The 16,069-nt window shown below is 42.7% G+C and overlaps 1 protein-coding gene across 2 annotated transcripts in view; it reads right to left on the minus strand.

Annotated features, from left to right (window-relative positions):
- Positions 1 to 1,172: 1,172 nt before the first annotated feature.
- Positions 1,173 to 16,069, minus strand: part of LOC137521113 (putative dimethylaniline monooxygenase [N-oxide-forming] 6) — a 57,001-nt gene continuing 42,104 nt past the window's right edge. For both annotated transcript variants that reach the window (XM_068239924.1, XM_068239925.1), the window contains 3 exons: positions 12,095 to 12,450; positions 4,125 to 4,197; positions 1,173 to 1,682 (listed from right to left, as the gene is read on the minus strand). In XM_068239924.1, the coding sequence (XP_068096025.1) occupies positions 1,343 to 1,682; positions 4,125 to 4,197; positions 12,095 to 12,450 (769 nt within the window). In that variant the 3' untranslated portion in view covers positions 1,173 to 1,342. The remainder of the gene's footprint in view (positions 1,683 to 4,124; positions 4,198 to 12,094; positions 12,451 to 16,069) is intronic.

Genomic DNA, 16,069 nt, shown 5'->3' on the forward strand with positions numbered 1-16,069 from the left:
GTGCTGTCAATGCACTGTCTGCTGTCCCTGCGTTCGCGTTTCCATAAGCGTGCATTAAAACGTGCTATATGGAAATGAGTCCTCAGGAAAAAATTGTATGAATCATTTCCAAGGAGTTTTTACTCTAGCGAAACATACCTGTTCATACATATTTTACATTTTACAAAGAGGTTGGCTCACTGGACTACTCACTTGCACACTATTTTTGCAGTTGGACTGAAAATTGCATTTCGGTAAGTTCAGTAAGCGGTCTGTTTATATAAGTATTTTTAAATCTCAAAGCACTAATATCACAGACAAGGAGAATCTAAGAGGAAAAAATGAAGATGTGTTATATGTGTCTGCCGGTTCTTGGAGAGGGAAGTTCTTCACCCCGGCTGTGCACTCCGATCATGGAACCGGACGTTTCTCAAGTGTGGCTATTGCTTTTAGTATTGATAAGTAACCCAGAGCCACACTTGGGATTACCATTGGGGAGGTTAAAGCAATGCTATAATCAGTAAGAATCATAATTCTTTTATATACCTTTAACTTTAAAGTTATGCACCTTCACAGGTGAACAAACCTCTGACAAAAGTTATCATTGACCTAAACTTAAAGTGGTCTAACACCCAGCATTTCAACTTTGCTTTAAAAGATTGCTTACAGCTTATAAACTATTATGCCAGATTTTTTTTTTAGCAGAAATTCACTGAATGGATTAAACATGACATTTTAGTGCTGCATTTAGCTAGAAATCCTCCTCCGTGCTTAGGTTTAGTTACAAATGTATCTATTTACAAAGTAATAAACAAACACTGCTCTGAGAGAACAAAGAGGGCTTCCCCGGCAGGCTTTTCAAAGGTCTATTTGTATTCCAAACAAAGATACATTTGTAACTAAAGATAAGAACGGATGCGGATTCCTAGTTAAATCCAACACTAAAATGTCATGTTTAACCCATTCAGTGAATTTCTGCTTAAAAAAAAATCTGGCATAATAGTTTGTAAGCTGTAAGCAATCTATTAAAGCAAAGTTGTAATACTGGGTGTTAAACCGCTTTAAGACCCACTTTCATTCTGGAGATGTAACTTCCCTCTTTGACTTCAAAGCATTTTGCTTCACTAAAGTGAATAAGAAAATTCTGAAAACTCCAAAACTGATGTATTTTTTTGTATGAAACATGCATACAATGTGGTTATCAATCATATTTTATTATATAGACACAGTTATATTAGAAATGTTGTAATTAGTACTAACATGTGTGTCACTTTGAATTTTGGTTGACTGTCACAGAGAGAAATAACATGGCATTTAAACGTTGCAGATCTAAGAAAAAGCCTGGTTTATTAACAGAAGAAGGTTATCCCCAAGCCAGAAGCACAGCAATCAGGAGAACAGGCAAGAATAATAGTGTGAGTAATTTAATTATTGAGGACTCTTGATGAGAAGGAACTACTCTTGTTCTTGTAGCTGAGATTGTTCTTTCCCACTGGTTTAAAATAGCCTTCCGCGCTCCATCCCAACGTCCTGGACCATTCAAGCGGAATTGGTATGGGCTACAAGGCCCAAAGAACACTTCCCATGCCAGTCTTGGGTCAGTAAGAAGAAGAAGAGGAAGTTTTGGTTTGCATCCAACAAAAGAACTTAATTCATCCATATAGTTGACATAATCAATGGACAGTGTCTCACTTCTTCCAAACCTTGAATGCAAAAACAAAGGTAGAACTGTAAAGACAATTCCTTGCATGAAGTTCAGTTTTAAAACTGATTCATTGCAGTAATAGTTCTACAAAGAAGGTGCTAAGGGTCTCCACAGATCTAAAGGAACCTCTGCAGTCTGCACAATGGGGATGGGGTGTTGTATTTGAAAGAGGGATCTGCAAAAAAATAAGGACTGTAGCCCTCAGATATAAATTTAGCAACGTAAGGTGTGAAGGTTAGGGTGACTGTCTGCTCCCTTGAGTCTAGATGACAATATCAAAGATGGCAACCACCATAGAAGCATGACCCTAGGAGTAAATGTTTAGAGTTATACAAATGTTTTATTTGGCTGTGGCTTAGTGGACAAAGAGTTGGCAAACCAGAAGAATGGTTTGCCTCTGAAGACTACCTTTACATGATAAAGACCATGAAAGTGGTGGTATCAATATGAGAGGATATGTTGGGCAGGGAGGGAAGACTGGGAATCTGCCACAGTTAGCATGATCACAGCAAACACCCACCCTGTCTCAAGCTTTATCAACTACAGTCGGGTTCAGCTTTGTCTTCTGCAAAAAGCTGAATAGTTTGACACATTCATAAAAACTGAGTATTACTATATAACACAATTAACGTGCAACAAAGGTGTCAGCTAATTTCCTCATAAAACTTAGCATGTGTTTCTTTATTCATTATTTTATTTATCTATTTATATAGCCCGATATATTACGCAGCGCTGTACTGCGCTGTAGAGTATTTTGTCTTGTCACTAACTGTCCCTCAGAGGGGCTCACAATCTAATTCCTACCATAGTGAGCAGCACGGTGGCGTAGGGGTTAGCACTCTAGCCTTGCAGTGATGGGTCCCTGGGTTCAAATCCCAGCCAGGTCAACATCTGCAAGGAGTTTGTATGGTCTCCCGTGTCTGCATGGGCTTCCTCCGGGCACTCTGGTTTTCTCCCACATCCCAAAAACATACAGATAAGTTAATTGGCTTATGTTCCCCCTAAATTGGCCCTAGACTGCAACACAAATGTTATCATTTAAGTAGGCCTCAGTTATTTGGACTGAGTTAGGCAAAAAGGCTTGATGAGCAGACCTGCCCTTAAAGGGGATTTTCCCTTAGAGAGAAAATCTGCAGTTCTGTCAGCAGAACTAGAACATACCAAGAAGCTGTTCTCTGAACAAGGCCGCAGGTCTCCCTGACCTGGGCATGTACCACCACTAGAACAATAAACATCAGCCATGTTTTGTAAACATCCACATTCCTGCATGTAGGTCAAATGCCTCATTGATTATTAATCGAGTGGGTGGGTATTATGACACCACGAGGTGGCCCAACCAATAGTCTGGTCTAGGGGAGGGCAAATATGATGTCACATTTAACTCTTTCCTAGTCGGTATTAAAACCGAGGGGGGTGATCAGAGCTCACTCTGCTCCTTACTTTCGCACTAGCTCGCAAGGCTGACTGGGACCTCTAAGTATGTTCTTCCTTTCTGTAATCTGATATAATGTATGCTGTACATAGGTAGTTTAGTGGAACGTAGGTTAGCAAGAAGTGCCTGATTGACTTCAGCAGGAAGTCTAATCAAGAGCTTGTAACGCAACATGAAGATTGGCATGGCTAGGATATGATGAATGTATCTATCTGTATTTCTGTTTCCTGAATAAACTACGTAAAGATTGAAGAAGCCTGAGGAAGTCTATCTCCTACTTGCTGTGTGGAGAGTCAAGTGATCTTACAGTCTGTGAGACGGTGGTGTCGAAGCAAGGTGATATAGAACAGGTTCTAACAACAAACACTACACGATACATACATAGACATATGACTTTGGTAGGGAACTAGATTGTGAGCTCCTCTGAGGGACAGTTCGTGACAAGACGATATACTCTGTACAGCGCTGCGGCAGATGTTGGCGCTAGATAAATACTAAATAATAATAATAGTCTATGTATGTATTGTGTAGTGCATGTATCATAGTGTAGGACCAATTTAGCGGGAAGCCAATTAACTTATCTGTATATATTTGGGATGTGGGAGGAAACCGGAGTGCACAGAGGAAACCCACACAGACAAGGGGAGAACATACAAACTCCTTGCAGATGTTGACCTGGCTGGGATTCCAACCAGCACTGCAAGGCGAGAGCACTAACCACTATGCCACCATGCTGCCCTATATTCTCATAATATCAGTAAAAGTTATTAGCCCTTTTACCATTTTTCAGGCAGTATTACAATTCTAATATAAATGGGGTTGAATGTATAATGATAATTTATCTATATATCGGTGTTGTTTAAGGATCCACACAGATCTATAGACAGGCCTTAGAGGCCTATTCAGAGGATCATTCAGAGGCAGGTGTTTTGATAAGGGGGGGGGGGGGGTACCCATAATAATGCCATCAAAGTAGATGGCATCAAATAAAATAAAGCAATACAATACCAGCTCTTCTTCTCTCCCTCCTCTTCATTTAATTCATTAACCATGGTTTCTTTCGATGGAAGTTTACATGTACCTGAAAATAAAAGGAAAAAGAAAACACTTTATTATTTTAAATGTAAAAGGCATTTTTTTTTAGTTCTGACATATTCTTATACAGTATATAGTCTTGCCACTAACTGTACTTTATAAATATGTGCATCATAGTCTAAGGTCAATTTAGGGGAAGTCAATTAAGTTATCTGTATGTTTTTTCAGATGTGGGAGTTCAGAAAAACTTCGTGTAGATGGTTTCCAAGCCTAAAACTGGGTACCCAGCGCTGCTAGATGAGAGTGCTATCCATTACGCCACATATGTACTTTTAGACCAATTTTCTAGAAAATGTAAAAGTAGTCCCTAAAAAATAATGCAAATATAATGCAATATATAACAATATTGATTTTGCTTCTATAGAGTTAGAAGACAGTAAAATTCCTGTTGTTTACCAAAAGTTATAGTTACACACCCAGACCTAGGGCCTGCTAACAGTTCACACTGCATTACCAGTTTAACAGTACGCTAAGATTACCGGTAGTTCAGGTTACAGAGTCGCTTCAGAAATTCTGCAGAATACACAAACAACTCAGGGTGACCCAAAACCACTAAGAAAGTATAGGGGGCCAATCGAGACCGAAAAGCCCTCCTACTAAAAAAGCAATGCTTAGTCTGGATTGCCTTCTTAAAACAGAAAATATTTGCAATATTTTAGATTTAAGTGTGTAGCTATGGCTACCCACAATGCACCACTGTTGAATATGCAAATTATCTCTTTATACCCCTGAAGTCAGGCTTACATCTAGAACTGCTGGTGTATAGCATTAGCAAGCCTATAGCTTTACATTTTACAGAGCCACATCAACCCAACATGCAAGATAGCCTGTTTTGGACTGTTGGTCCACCTCAGTGCATGGCAGGGATTGATATGGCTCTATGGGACAGGACTTGGACCAGAACCACAGAATACACAAGCAGCTCCTACATTAAGAATTTATAGTATTTTTTTTAAGGAACGGAAGTCTTGTTCCAAAGAGGAAATGTAGATAAACTTTAGGGATGCTCATTCGCATTCTGTGGGATTGAAATTTCCAATCCAATCAGAAATCAGTATTTATTATTATTGATTTATAAAGTGCCCATATTCTGTGGCGCTGTACAAAGTAAGAAACAAACATGGGGTACATAATAATACAGACAATCGTGTACACCAATACACAAGATACATAATTAGTGACAAAATACAAAAAAATGATACAAAATACAGAATACAAAATATAGAATTGGTAACGACAGTGATAAAATTAACACGATGAATATAATGTATAATGATTTCCAAGACACAAAAGAGAGAGAGAGCCCTGCCCTTACGAGCTTACAATCTAAAGGGAATGGGGGGAAACAAGAGGAGGGGTAGTATACGATAAAATATATAGAGGCAGTGTGTTTTTTAGGATACTTAGTAGAAGTGCAATTTGGTCTTAGGACTAGTGTTGGGCGAACATCTAGATGTTCGGGTTCGGGCCGAACAGGCCGAACATGGCCGCGATGTTCGGGTGTACGACCCGAACTCCGAACATAATGGAAGTCAATGGGGACCCGAACTTTTGTGCTTTGTAAAGCCTCCTTACATGCTACATACCCCAAATTTACAGGGTATGTGCACCTTGGGAGTGGGTACAAGAGGGAAAAAAATCTAGCAAAAAGAGCTTATAGTTTTTCAGAAAATCGATTTTAAAATTTCAAAGGGAAAACTGTCTTTTAAATGCGGGAAAAGTCTGTTTTCTTTGCACAGGTAACATGCTTTTTGTCGGCATGCAGTCCTAAATGTAATACATATAAGAGGTTTCAGGAAAAGGGACTGGTAACGCTAACCCAGCAGCAGCACACGTGATGGAACAGGAGGAGGGTGGCGCAGGAGGAGAAGGCCACGCTTTGAGACACAACAACCCAGGCCTTGCATGAGGACAAGAAGCGTGCGGATAGCAATTTGCATTTTGTCGCCATGCAGTCATAAATGTAATACAGATGAGAGGTTCAATAAACAGGGACCGGAAACGCTAACCCATCACAGATGTTCATTGCTCATGTTACTTGGTTGGGGTCCGGGAGTGTTGCGTAGTCGTTTCCAATCCAGGATTGATTCATTTTAATTTGAGTCAGACGGTCTGCATTTTCTGTGGAGAGGCGGATACGCCGCCGATCTGTGACGATGCCTCCGGCAGCACTGAAACAGCGTTCCGACATAACGCTGGCTGCCGGGCAAGCCAGCACCTCTATTGCGTACATTGCCAGTTTGCGCCAGGTGTCTAGCTTCGATACCCAATAGTTGAAGGGTGCAGATGGATTGTTCAACACAGCTACGCCATCTGACATGTAGTCCTTGACCATCTTCTCCAGGCGATCGGTGTTGGAGGTGGATCTGCACGCTTGCTGTTCTGTGTGCTGCTGCATGGGTGTCAGAAAATTTTCCCACTCCAAGGACACTGCCGATACCATTCCCTTTTGGGCACTAGCTGCGGCTTGTGTTGTTTGCTGCCCTCCTGGTCGTCCTGGGTTTGCGGAAGTCAGTCTGTCGGCGTACAACTGGCTAGAGGAGGGGGAGGATGTCAATCTCCTCTCTAAAGTCTCCACAAGGGCCTGCTGGTATTCTTCCATTTTGACCTGTCTGGCTCTTTCTTCAAGCAGTTTTGGAACATTGTGTTTGTACCGTGGATCCAGAAGGGTATAAACCCAGTAATTGGTGTTGTCCAGAATGCGCACAATGCGTGGGTCGCGTTCAATGCAGTCCTAGGCCGAAGAGGTCATAGCCTAGGGTCACAAAACCTGTTTATTTGGGCAATTTCAATGGTGGCGAGTCTGACGTACATAAATCGCAGCAATGGCCGTTAGCAACATTTGAATCTCACGAAATGTCTCATGCAGGTAGAAGACATATTGTTAGACTTGGGCTCCAAAGATGGGTTCCCTACATCTCTGCAAACCAGAGTTACAGGGCTCCAAATTTGGTAAAATCCCCCATCGGCTTTCATTGGGCCTCCTATTTACAGTTCCAAAATCTCACATCTTTTCAAAGGGCAATTACTCAGCAGTGGCAAATTTTCTAGCATTGTAGGGACCCTTAGGGGGAACATGACTGGTGAGTTTCGGGCCCCTAGGCCGAAGAGGTCATAGCCTAGGGTCACAAAAACCTGTTTATTTGGGCTATTTCAATGGTAGTGATGGTGACGTACATAAATCGCAGCAATGGCCGTTAGCAAAGTCTGAATATCACAAAATGTCTCATGCAGGTAGAAGACATATTGTTAGACTTGGATTCCAAAGATGGGGTCCCTACATCTCTGCAAACCAGAGTTACAGGGGTCCAAAATTGGTAAAATCCCCCATAGGATTTCATTGCCTCCCTATTTCACTTTCCAAAATCTCACATCTTTTCAAAGGGCAATGGCTCAGCAGTACCAAATTTTCTAGCATTGTAGGGACCCTTAGGGGTAACATGACTGGTGAGTTTCGGGCCCCTAGGCCGAAGAGGTCATAGCCTAGGGTCACAAAAACCTGTTTATTTGGGGTATTTCAATGGTAGTGATGGTGGCGTACATAAATCTCAGCCATGGCCGTTAGCAACGTCTGAATCTCACGAAATGTCTCATACAGGTAGAAGACATATTGTTAGACTTGGATTCCAAAGATGGGGTCCCTACATCTCTGCAAACCAGAGTTACAGGGGTCCAAAATTGGTAAAATCCCCCATAGGATTTCATTGCCTCCCTATTTCACTTTCCAAAATCTCACATCTTTTCAAAGGGCAATGGCTCAGCAGTACCACATTTTCTAGCATTGTAGGGACCCTTAGGGGGAACATGACTGGTGAGTTTCGGGCCCCTAGGCCGAAGAGGTCATAGCCTAGGGTCACAAAAACCTGTTTATTTGGGCTATTTCAATGGTAGTGATGGTGACGTACATAAATCGCAGCAATGGCCGTTAGCAAAGTCTGAATATCACAAAATGTCTCATGCAGGTAGAAGACATATTGTTAGACTTGGATTCCAAAGATGGGGTCCCTACATCTCTGCAAACCAGAGTTACAGGGGTCCAAAATTGGTAAAATCCCCCATAGGATTTCATTGCCTCCCTATTTCACTTTCCAAAATCTCACATCTTTTCAAAGGGCAATGGCTCAGCAGTACCAAATTTTCTAGCATTGTAGGGACCCTTAGGGGGAACATGACTGGTGAGTTTCGGGCCCCTAGACCGAAGAGGTCATAGCCTAGGGTCACAAAAACCTGTTTATTTGGGCTATTTCAATGGTAGTGATGGTGGCGTACATAAATCTCAGCCATGGCTGTTAGCAACGTCTGAATCTCACGAAATGTCTCATGCAGGTAGAAGACATATTGTTAGACTTGGATTCCAAAGATGGGGTCCCTACATCTCTGCAAACCAGAGTTACAGGGGTCCAAAATTGGTAAAATCCCCCATAGGCTTTCATTGGGCCTCCTATTTACCGTTCCAAAATCTCACACCATTTCAAAGGGCAATGGCTCAGCAGTGGCAAAACTCACCAGTCATGATCCCCCTAAGGGTCCCTACAATGCTAGAAAATTTGGTACTGCTGAGCCATTGCCCTTTGAAAAGATGTGAGATTTTGGAAAGTGAAATAGGGAGGCAATGAAATCCTATGGGGGATTTTACCAATTTTGGACCCCTGTAACTCTGGTTTGCAGAGATGTAGGGACCCCATCTTTGGAATCCAAGTCTAACAATATGTCTTCTACCTGCATGAGACATTTCGTGAGATTCAGACGTTGCTAACGGCCATTGCTGCGATTTATGTACGTCACCATCACTACCATTGAAATAGCCCAAATAAACAGGTTTTTGTGACCCTAGGCTATGACCTCTTCGGCCTAGGGGCCCGAAACTCACCAGTCATGTTCCCCCTAAGGGTCCCTACAATGCTAGAAAATTTGGTACTGCTGAGCCATTGCCCTTTGAAAAGATGTGAGATTTTGGAAAGTGAAATAGGGAGGCAATGAAATCCTATGGGGGATTTTACCAATTTTGGACCCCTGTAACTCTGGTTTGCAGAGATGTAGGGACCCCATCTTTGGAATCCAAGTCTAACAATATGTCTTCTACCTGCATGAGACATTTCGTGAGATTCAGACTTTGCTAACGGCCATTGCTGCGATTTATGTACGTCACCATCACTACAATTGAAATAGCCCAAATAAACAGGTTTTTGCGACCCTAGGCTATGACCTCTTCGGCCTAGGGGCCCGAAACTCACCAGTCATGTTCCCCCTAAGGGTCCCTACAATGCTAGAAAATTTGGTACTGCTGAGCCATTGCCCTTTGAAAAGATGTGAGATTTTGGAAAGTGAAATAGGGAGGCAATGAAATCCTATGGGGGATTTTACCAATTTTTGACCCTTGTAACTCTGGTTTGCAGAGATGTAGGGACCCCATCTTTGGAATCCAAGTCTAACAATATGTCTTCTACCTGCATGAGACATTTTGTGATATTCAGACTTTGCTAACGGCCATTGCTGCGATTTATGTACGTCACCATCACTACCATTGAAATAGCCCAAATAAACAGGTTTTTGTGACCCTAGGCTATGACCTCTTTGGCCTAGGGGCCCGAAACTCACCAGTCATGTTCCCCCTAAGGGTCCCTACAATGCTAGAAAATTTGCCACTGCTGAGTAATTGCCCTTTGAAAAGATGTGAGATTTTGGAACTGTAAATAGGAGGCCCAATGAAAGCCTATGGGGGATTTTACCAAATTTGGAGCCCTGTAACTCTGGTTTGCAGAGATGTAGGGAACCCATCTTTGGAGCCCAAGTCTAACAATATGTCTTCTACCTGCATGAGACATTTCGTGAGATTCAGACGTTGCTAACGGCCATTGCTGCGATTTATGTACGTCAGACTCGCCACCATTGAAATTGCCCAAATAAACAGGTTTTGTGACCCTAGGCTATGACCTCTTCGGCCTAGGACTGCATTGAACGCGACCCACGCATTGTGCGCATTCTGGACAACACCAATTACTGGGTTTATACCCTTCTGGATCCACGGTACAAACACAATGTTCCAAAACTGCTTGAAGAAAGAGCCAGACAGGTCAAAATGGAAGAATACCAGCAGGCCCTTGTGGAGACTTTAGAGAGGAGATTGACATCCTCCCCCTCCTCTAGCCAGTTGTACGCCGACAGACTGACTTCCGCAAACCCAGGACGACCAGGAGGGCAGCAAACAACACAAGCCGCAGCTAGTGCCCAAAAGGGAATGGTATCGGCAGTGTCCTTGGAGTGGGAAAATTTTCTGACACCCATGCAGCAGCACACAGAACAGCAAGCGTGCAGATCCACCTCCAACACCGATCGCCTGGAGAAGATGGTCAAGGACTACATGTCAGATGGCGTAGCTGTGTTGAACAATCCATCTGCACCCTTCAACTATTGGGTATCGAAGCTAGACACCTGGCGCAAACTGGCAATGTACGCAATAGAGGTGCTGGCTTGCACGGCAGCCAGCGTTATGTCGGAACGCTGTTTCAGTGCTGCCGGAGGCATCGTCACAGATCGGCGGCGTATCCGCCTCTCCACAGAAAATGCAGACCGTCCGACTCAAATTAAAATGAATCAATCCTGGATTGGAAACGACTACGCAACACTCCCGGACCCCAACCAAGTAACATGAACAATGAACATCTGTGATGGGTTAGCGTTTCCGGTCCCTGTTTATTGAACCTCTCATCTGTATTACATTTATGACTGCATGGCGACAAAATGCAAATTGCTATCCGCACGCTTCTTGTCCTCATGCAAGGCCTGGGTTGTTGTGTCTCAAAGCGTGGCCTTCTCCTCCTGCGCCACCCTCCTCCTGTACCATCACGTGTGCTGCTGCTGGGTTAGCGTTACCGGTCCCTTTTCCTGGAACCTCTTATATGTATTACATTTAGGACTGCATGCCGACAAAAAGCATGTTACCTGTGCAAAGAAAACAGACATTTCCCGCATTTAAAAGACAGTTTTCCCTTTGAAACTTTAAAATCGATTTTCTCAAAAACTATAAGCTCTTTTTGCTAAAAAATTTTTCCCTCTTGTACCCACTCCTAAGGTGCACATACCCTGTAAATTTGGGGTATGTAGCATATAAGGAGGCTTTACAAAGCACGAAAGTTCGGGTCCCCATTGACTTCCATTATGTTCGGAGTTCGGCCATGTTCGGCCCGAACCCGAACATCTAGATGTTCGCCCAACACTACACGTGACCCGTTCGGCCAATCACAGCGATAGCCGAACGTTCGGGTAACGTTCGGCCATGCGCTCTTAGTTCGGCCATATGGCCGAACAGTTTGGCCGAACACCATCAGGTGTTCGGCCGAACCCGAACATCACCCGAACAGGGTGATGTTCTGCAGAACCCGAACAGTGGCGAACACTGTTCGCCCAACACTACTTAGGACAAAGGGAAGTGGCCTAAGGTAGCGCATATGCTTGTCGGAAATTTCTAATCGGAATTCAGAAAACAGCAATCGGAAAAAAGAAATCGGAAATCAGAATTCTGCAGAAATCCGATTTACCCCAACTCGGTAATTTTAGCCCAATTAGAGAACTTGGAAGCATTGGACCAATTAGAGAATGCAGAAATTTTCTATTTTTTTTTTTTAATTTTAGACCAATCACAAGACTGATATTTCGTTTTTCTGATTTCTGTTTTTCCGATTTCCATTTTTCCATTTTTTTTCATTTTTGCATAATCTGATGCAAAAGATAACTAATAAAATACTTGTTGGGAATCGGGAAAAAAAAAAGAAAATTAGAAATTGGAAAAACGTAATATCCAACATCGGCATTTCAGCGGAATAAAAAATGAGCATTTCTGACCACCCCTAATAAACAGGTCTATGAGGTTTATCTCTACATACCTTTGAGAACTCTAACTGCCCATCGTGCCTGGACATCAGAGGTTGGTGGTATTCCACCTAAAGATTGCACTAAACCAATGACGGCTAATGTTGGCTTTTCCAATGTTGGAGGGAATACTCCTTTGAATAGTGAAACTTTATTTTTGTTGTTTTTAAGAATTGAATCATCCATAAAGGGATAGGCATAGGAATAACCAGTTGCAAATATGACAGCATCCACATTTTCCATTACTGATCCATCTTCAAAAACTGCTGATGATTCAGTAAACTTTTTCACGTTCGGTTTGACTAGGACTGTTCCACAAGTGATTGAGGTTGCTAGGTCATCATTGAAAACAGGCTCCTTTCTCAGGCTCCTTGAAAAGAAATGAGACCACTGTAAGTAATTCCTAATGTAACTGTTTCAATAACCATCTGTTCCAAGTCACATAAATATGATTCTTATAGGAATTCTGGGTTTTAATATAAGCTGTAGTCAGGGCGCAATTCATTCAAGAAATCTCCCACTATCACACACATTTTACCATCATGTTTCCAAAACGTGATAGAGATCTTAAGACTCTGGTCCATGTGTAATTACATTTTTTTTTTTACTAAGTTTTCTCCTAGGTGATATTTTCACACCTTATCAAATACCCTATAAAACCACCAGCAAAAAAATAAAATACTCCAAATAATGTTGACAGTACTTTTTCACTTACTTTTTGGTATTTTTTCAATTGCAAAATGCTGGAAAGTTATTTTAAAGAGAAGTCAATATCATATTATAAATCCCATTTACCTGGATCTGACACTAGAATACATAAAAGTAAAAAAAAGTATCTCTAGCAGGGTCCCTGTGGCCCAGTAGTAATGTGTAAATTGCCCTGTCTGTGAAGATTCTGTAGTTACCAGGTTTTTTTTACATGAGGATAAGGTCAATATGAAATTAAGAAAGGCTCTGATTGGTTAATTGAGTTGTAAAAGGGTATGCTGATTGACCAACTATTCTGGTCAATAAAGGGATGACTACTGTGGTCTTTCTATGCACCATGGCCCATGATATAAATTAGGAATAAACAGCTGGAAACCTTTGTACTCTTGTGTAGTATATTTCATGTTGTACAAATTGCTTGTTATGGCAACATTCTTATACTGCCATTCGCAAATAAAGAATACCAAAAATGTTAGCAAAATACAAATTAAATGACCCCATCATAGGGAACTATATAGTAGCATTATTTGTGACTGGATTCTGTGACCTTTTCTAAACTAAATCTGAAAAGGGCTACCCCATAGTGACAGAATTAGCCTTGCAAAATGTATGATTTCTATTATTTTGGGATGTAAAGTAGGGATTATTAAAGGGAATATTTCTAGTTTTAGTGTATAAATTCAGAACAGAAAAAAACTTTTTTTAATTTATTTATTTAGATAAACATGATATAAACATGAAATATCTGTATTTCATGTTTGCTGCTCCTTACCAGCAGATGGCGAGCTCCAATCAAGACAACAGATTTATAAATGGACACTTGAACTGAGAGGGGCAAGGATGCTGCCAAATGTATTTATTTTGTTTTAAATACCAGTTGCCTGGCTGCCCTCCTGATCATCTGCCTCTAATACTTTAAGACGTAGGCCACATACACACATCAGACCATAGTCTTTTGAAAATGAAAGATCACAGACCAATCTTACCACCCTTCATGTAGTATGAGAGCCATACTCTACACAGTCTTTTCTATGGAGCTGAACTCCACATCAGAAAAAAATCTTTGCAAGATGCTGCACACACAGATGCTGTACAGACACAAAAGATCAGTATCTGCAAAAGATCTGTTCCTGCCAAAAATCCATTCCTGCAAATTGCAATGATAGTCTATGAGATCTGCAGATCATCATACACACATGATTTAACTGACATTCATCTGAAAATCAGATCCACCAGGATGGATTTTCAGATCTACAGATGATTGCTTGATCTGCAGATGAATGTCAGTTAAATCATGTGTGTATGATGATCTGCAGATCTCATAGACTATCATTGCAATTTGCAGGAATGGATTTTTGGCAGGAACAGATCTTTTGCAGATACTGATCTTTTGTGTCTGTACAGCATCTGTGTGTGCAGCATCTTGCAAAGATTTTTTTCTGATGTGGAGTTCAGCTCCATAGAAAAGACTGTGTAGAGTATGGCTCTCATACTACATGAAGGGTGGTAAGATTGGTCTGTGATCTTTCATTTTCCAAAGACTATAGTCTGATGTGTGTATGAGCCTATAGACCCTGAGCAAGCATGCATGTCAGATGTTTCTGACTGGATTAGCTGCCAAAGGGATTAACAGGACTGCCAGGCATTGCTTAAAAAAATATGGCAGCCCCCATATCCCTCTCAGTTCAGTTGTCCTTTAAATCAAGGCTTTTCAACCTGTGGTACGCCTACCACCGGTGGTACTTTGCTGTTGGGCAGGTGGTACACACCAGGTTTGCCTGCCACTTTATTGCCCGCATGCCACTTGTGCTGGTCCTGTCCTGTCTCCACAAAGTTTGGCTCCTTCTCCCTCGCTCCTTGCTGTGCTGCTCTGCAGCATACTTCAGATCAGTGGGGAAGAGAGCCAGGCGAACGGTGCACAGAGATGACGCACATACAGAAAGTGACATCACTGCTCACTTCCTGTCTTTGAAGTATATGCGCCGTCACTGCGCATTGTTTGCCTGGCTGACTCTTCACTGTGGCTGGCTTACTGATGATCTGAGGTGTGAACTACTCCGCAGGGCAGCACTGCAAGACGTGAGCAGTGGGGGAGCCGAACTTTGTGGGGAGTCACTGCCTAGCTCTCAGCTCTCTGGGGGTGGGGCCAGGCTACGTATAGTTAAGCGGGGGTGAGGTGAGTGCTGTAATAACAGCACAGGAGATTTGGGCACAGCCGGTGCCATCATAGGCTGTAATAGGAATTACGGCTATAGCGGCGCACAGTCAGTAACTTCGGGGCCGTCAGAAGACGGAGCTGAAGTTTCTTTTAAAACACTATAATTTGGCTTCCAGCAATAGCCGTATACCACCTGTATCCTGCGCCCAAGTCTCCCAGCGGCCAGTTCATATGTATGCGGTGGGGGGGAGGGGGGAGGAACTTGCAAGGCGACCTATATTGGCAATCTACCTACAGATTGCCAATACTGACAATATGTAGGCTAGCAATCTAATTGTAACATTTTTCCGCACCAATGCCTCCTATTTTTACCCTCCCATTTGCCCTCTTTTCTTAAAGTGTACCTGTAACAAAAAGGAGTGGAGGGGGGGTACTTACCTCAGGGAAGGGGAGGCCTTTGTATCCTAAAGAGGTTTCCCCCTTCCTCCTCAGTAGAGGGGATCCAGTGCTGGGAGCCCCAAAGTTCTCCTCGTCGGTGTGTGCGCTTGCGCAGTAGCTGCTCTCCGTTCAGGCTCTAGCAGAAACAGCCACGCCCGATCCCATCCAAACTACTGTGCAGGCACACTGGTGGTACTTTTTAGCTGATAAAAGTTGTAGAATTAGTGAAAAGGTTGAAATGCCCTGCTCTAGTGACACACACACCAGACTCATACCAGACTCATACCACACACACACACACACGCACGCACGCACACTCACACACACACACACTCTCAGCAACTATGTTTTCCTTGACTGCAGTGCTTGAGTTTAGGTCTTCTTTAACCCTCCTGGCGGTTTATAAAAAATCCGCCAGGGGGCAGCAAGGTCTTTTTTTTATTTTTTTTTTTATTTTTTCATGTAGCGAGACAAAGTCTCGCTACATGATAGCCGCTGCTCAGCGGCATCCCCCCAGCCCCTCCGATTGACTCCGGCGACCGGAATTCAGGAGATCCCGTTCAAAGAACGGGATCTCCTGGAGGGCTCCCCCCGTCGCCATGGCGACGGGCGGCATGACGTCACCGACGTCATCGACGTCGTGATGTCATTGGGAGACCCGATTTACCCCTCAGCGCTGCCTGGC

This window comes from Hyperolius riggenbachi, chromosome 6, assembly GCF_040937935.1.
Source record: "Hyperolius riggenbachi isolate aHypRig1 chromosome 6, aHypRig1.pri, whole genome shotgun sequence".
NCBI classification, from domain to species: Eukaryota; Metazoa; Chordata; class Amphibia; order Anura; family Hyperoliidae; genus Hyperolius; species Hyperolius riggenbachi.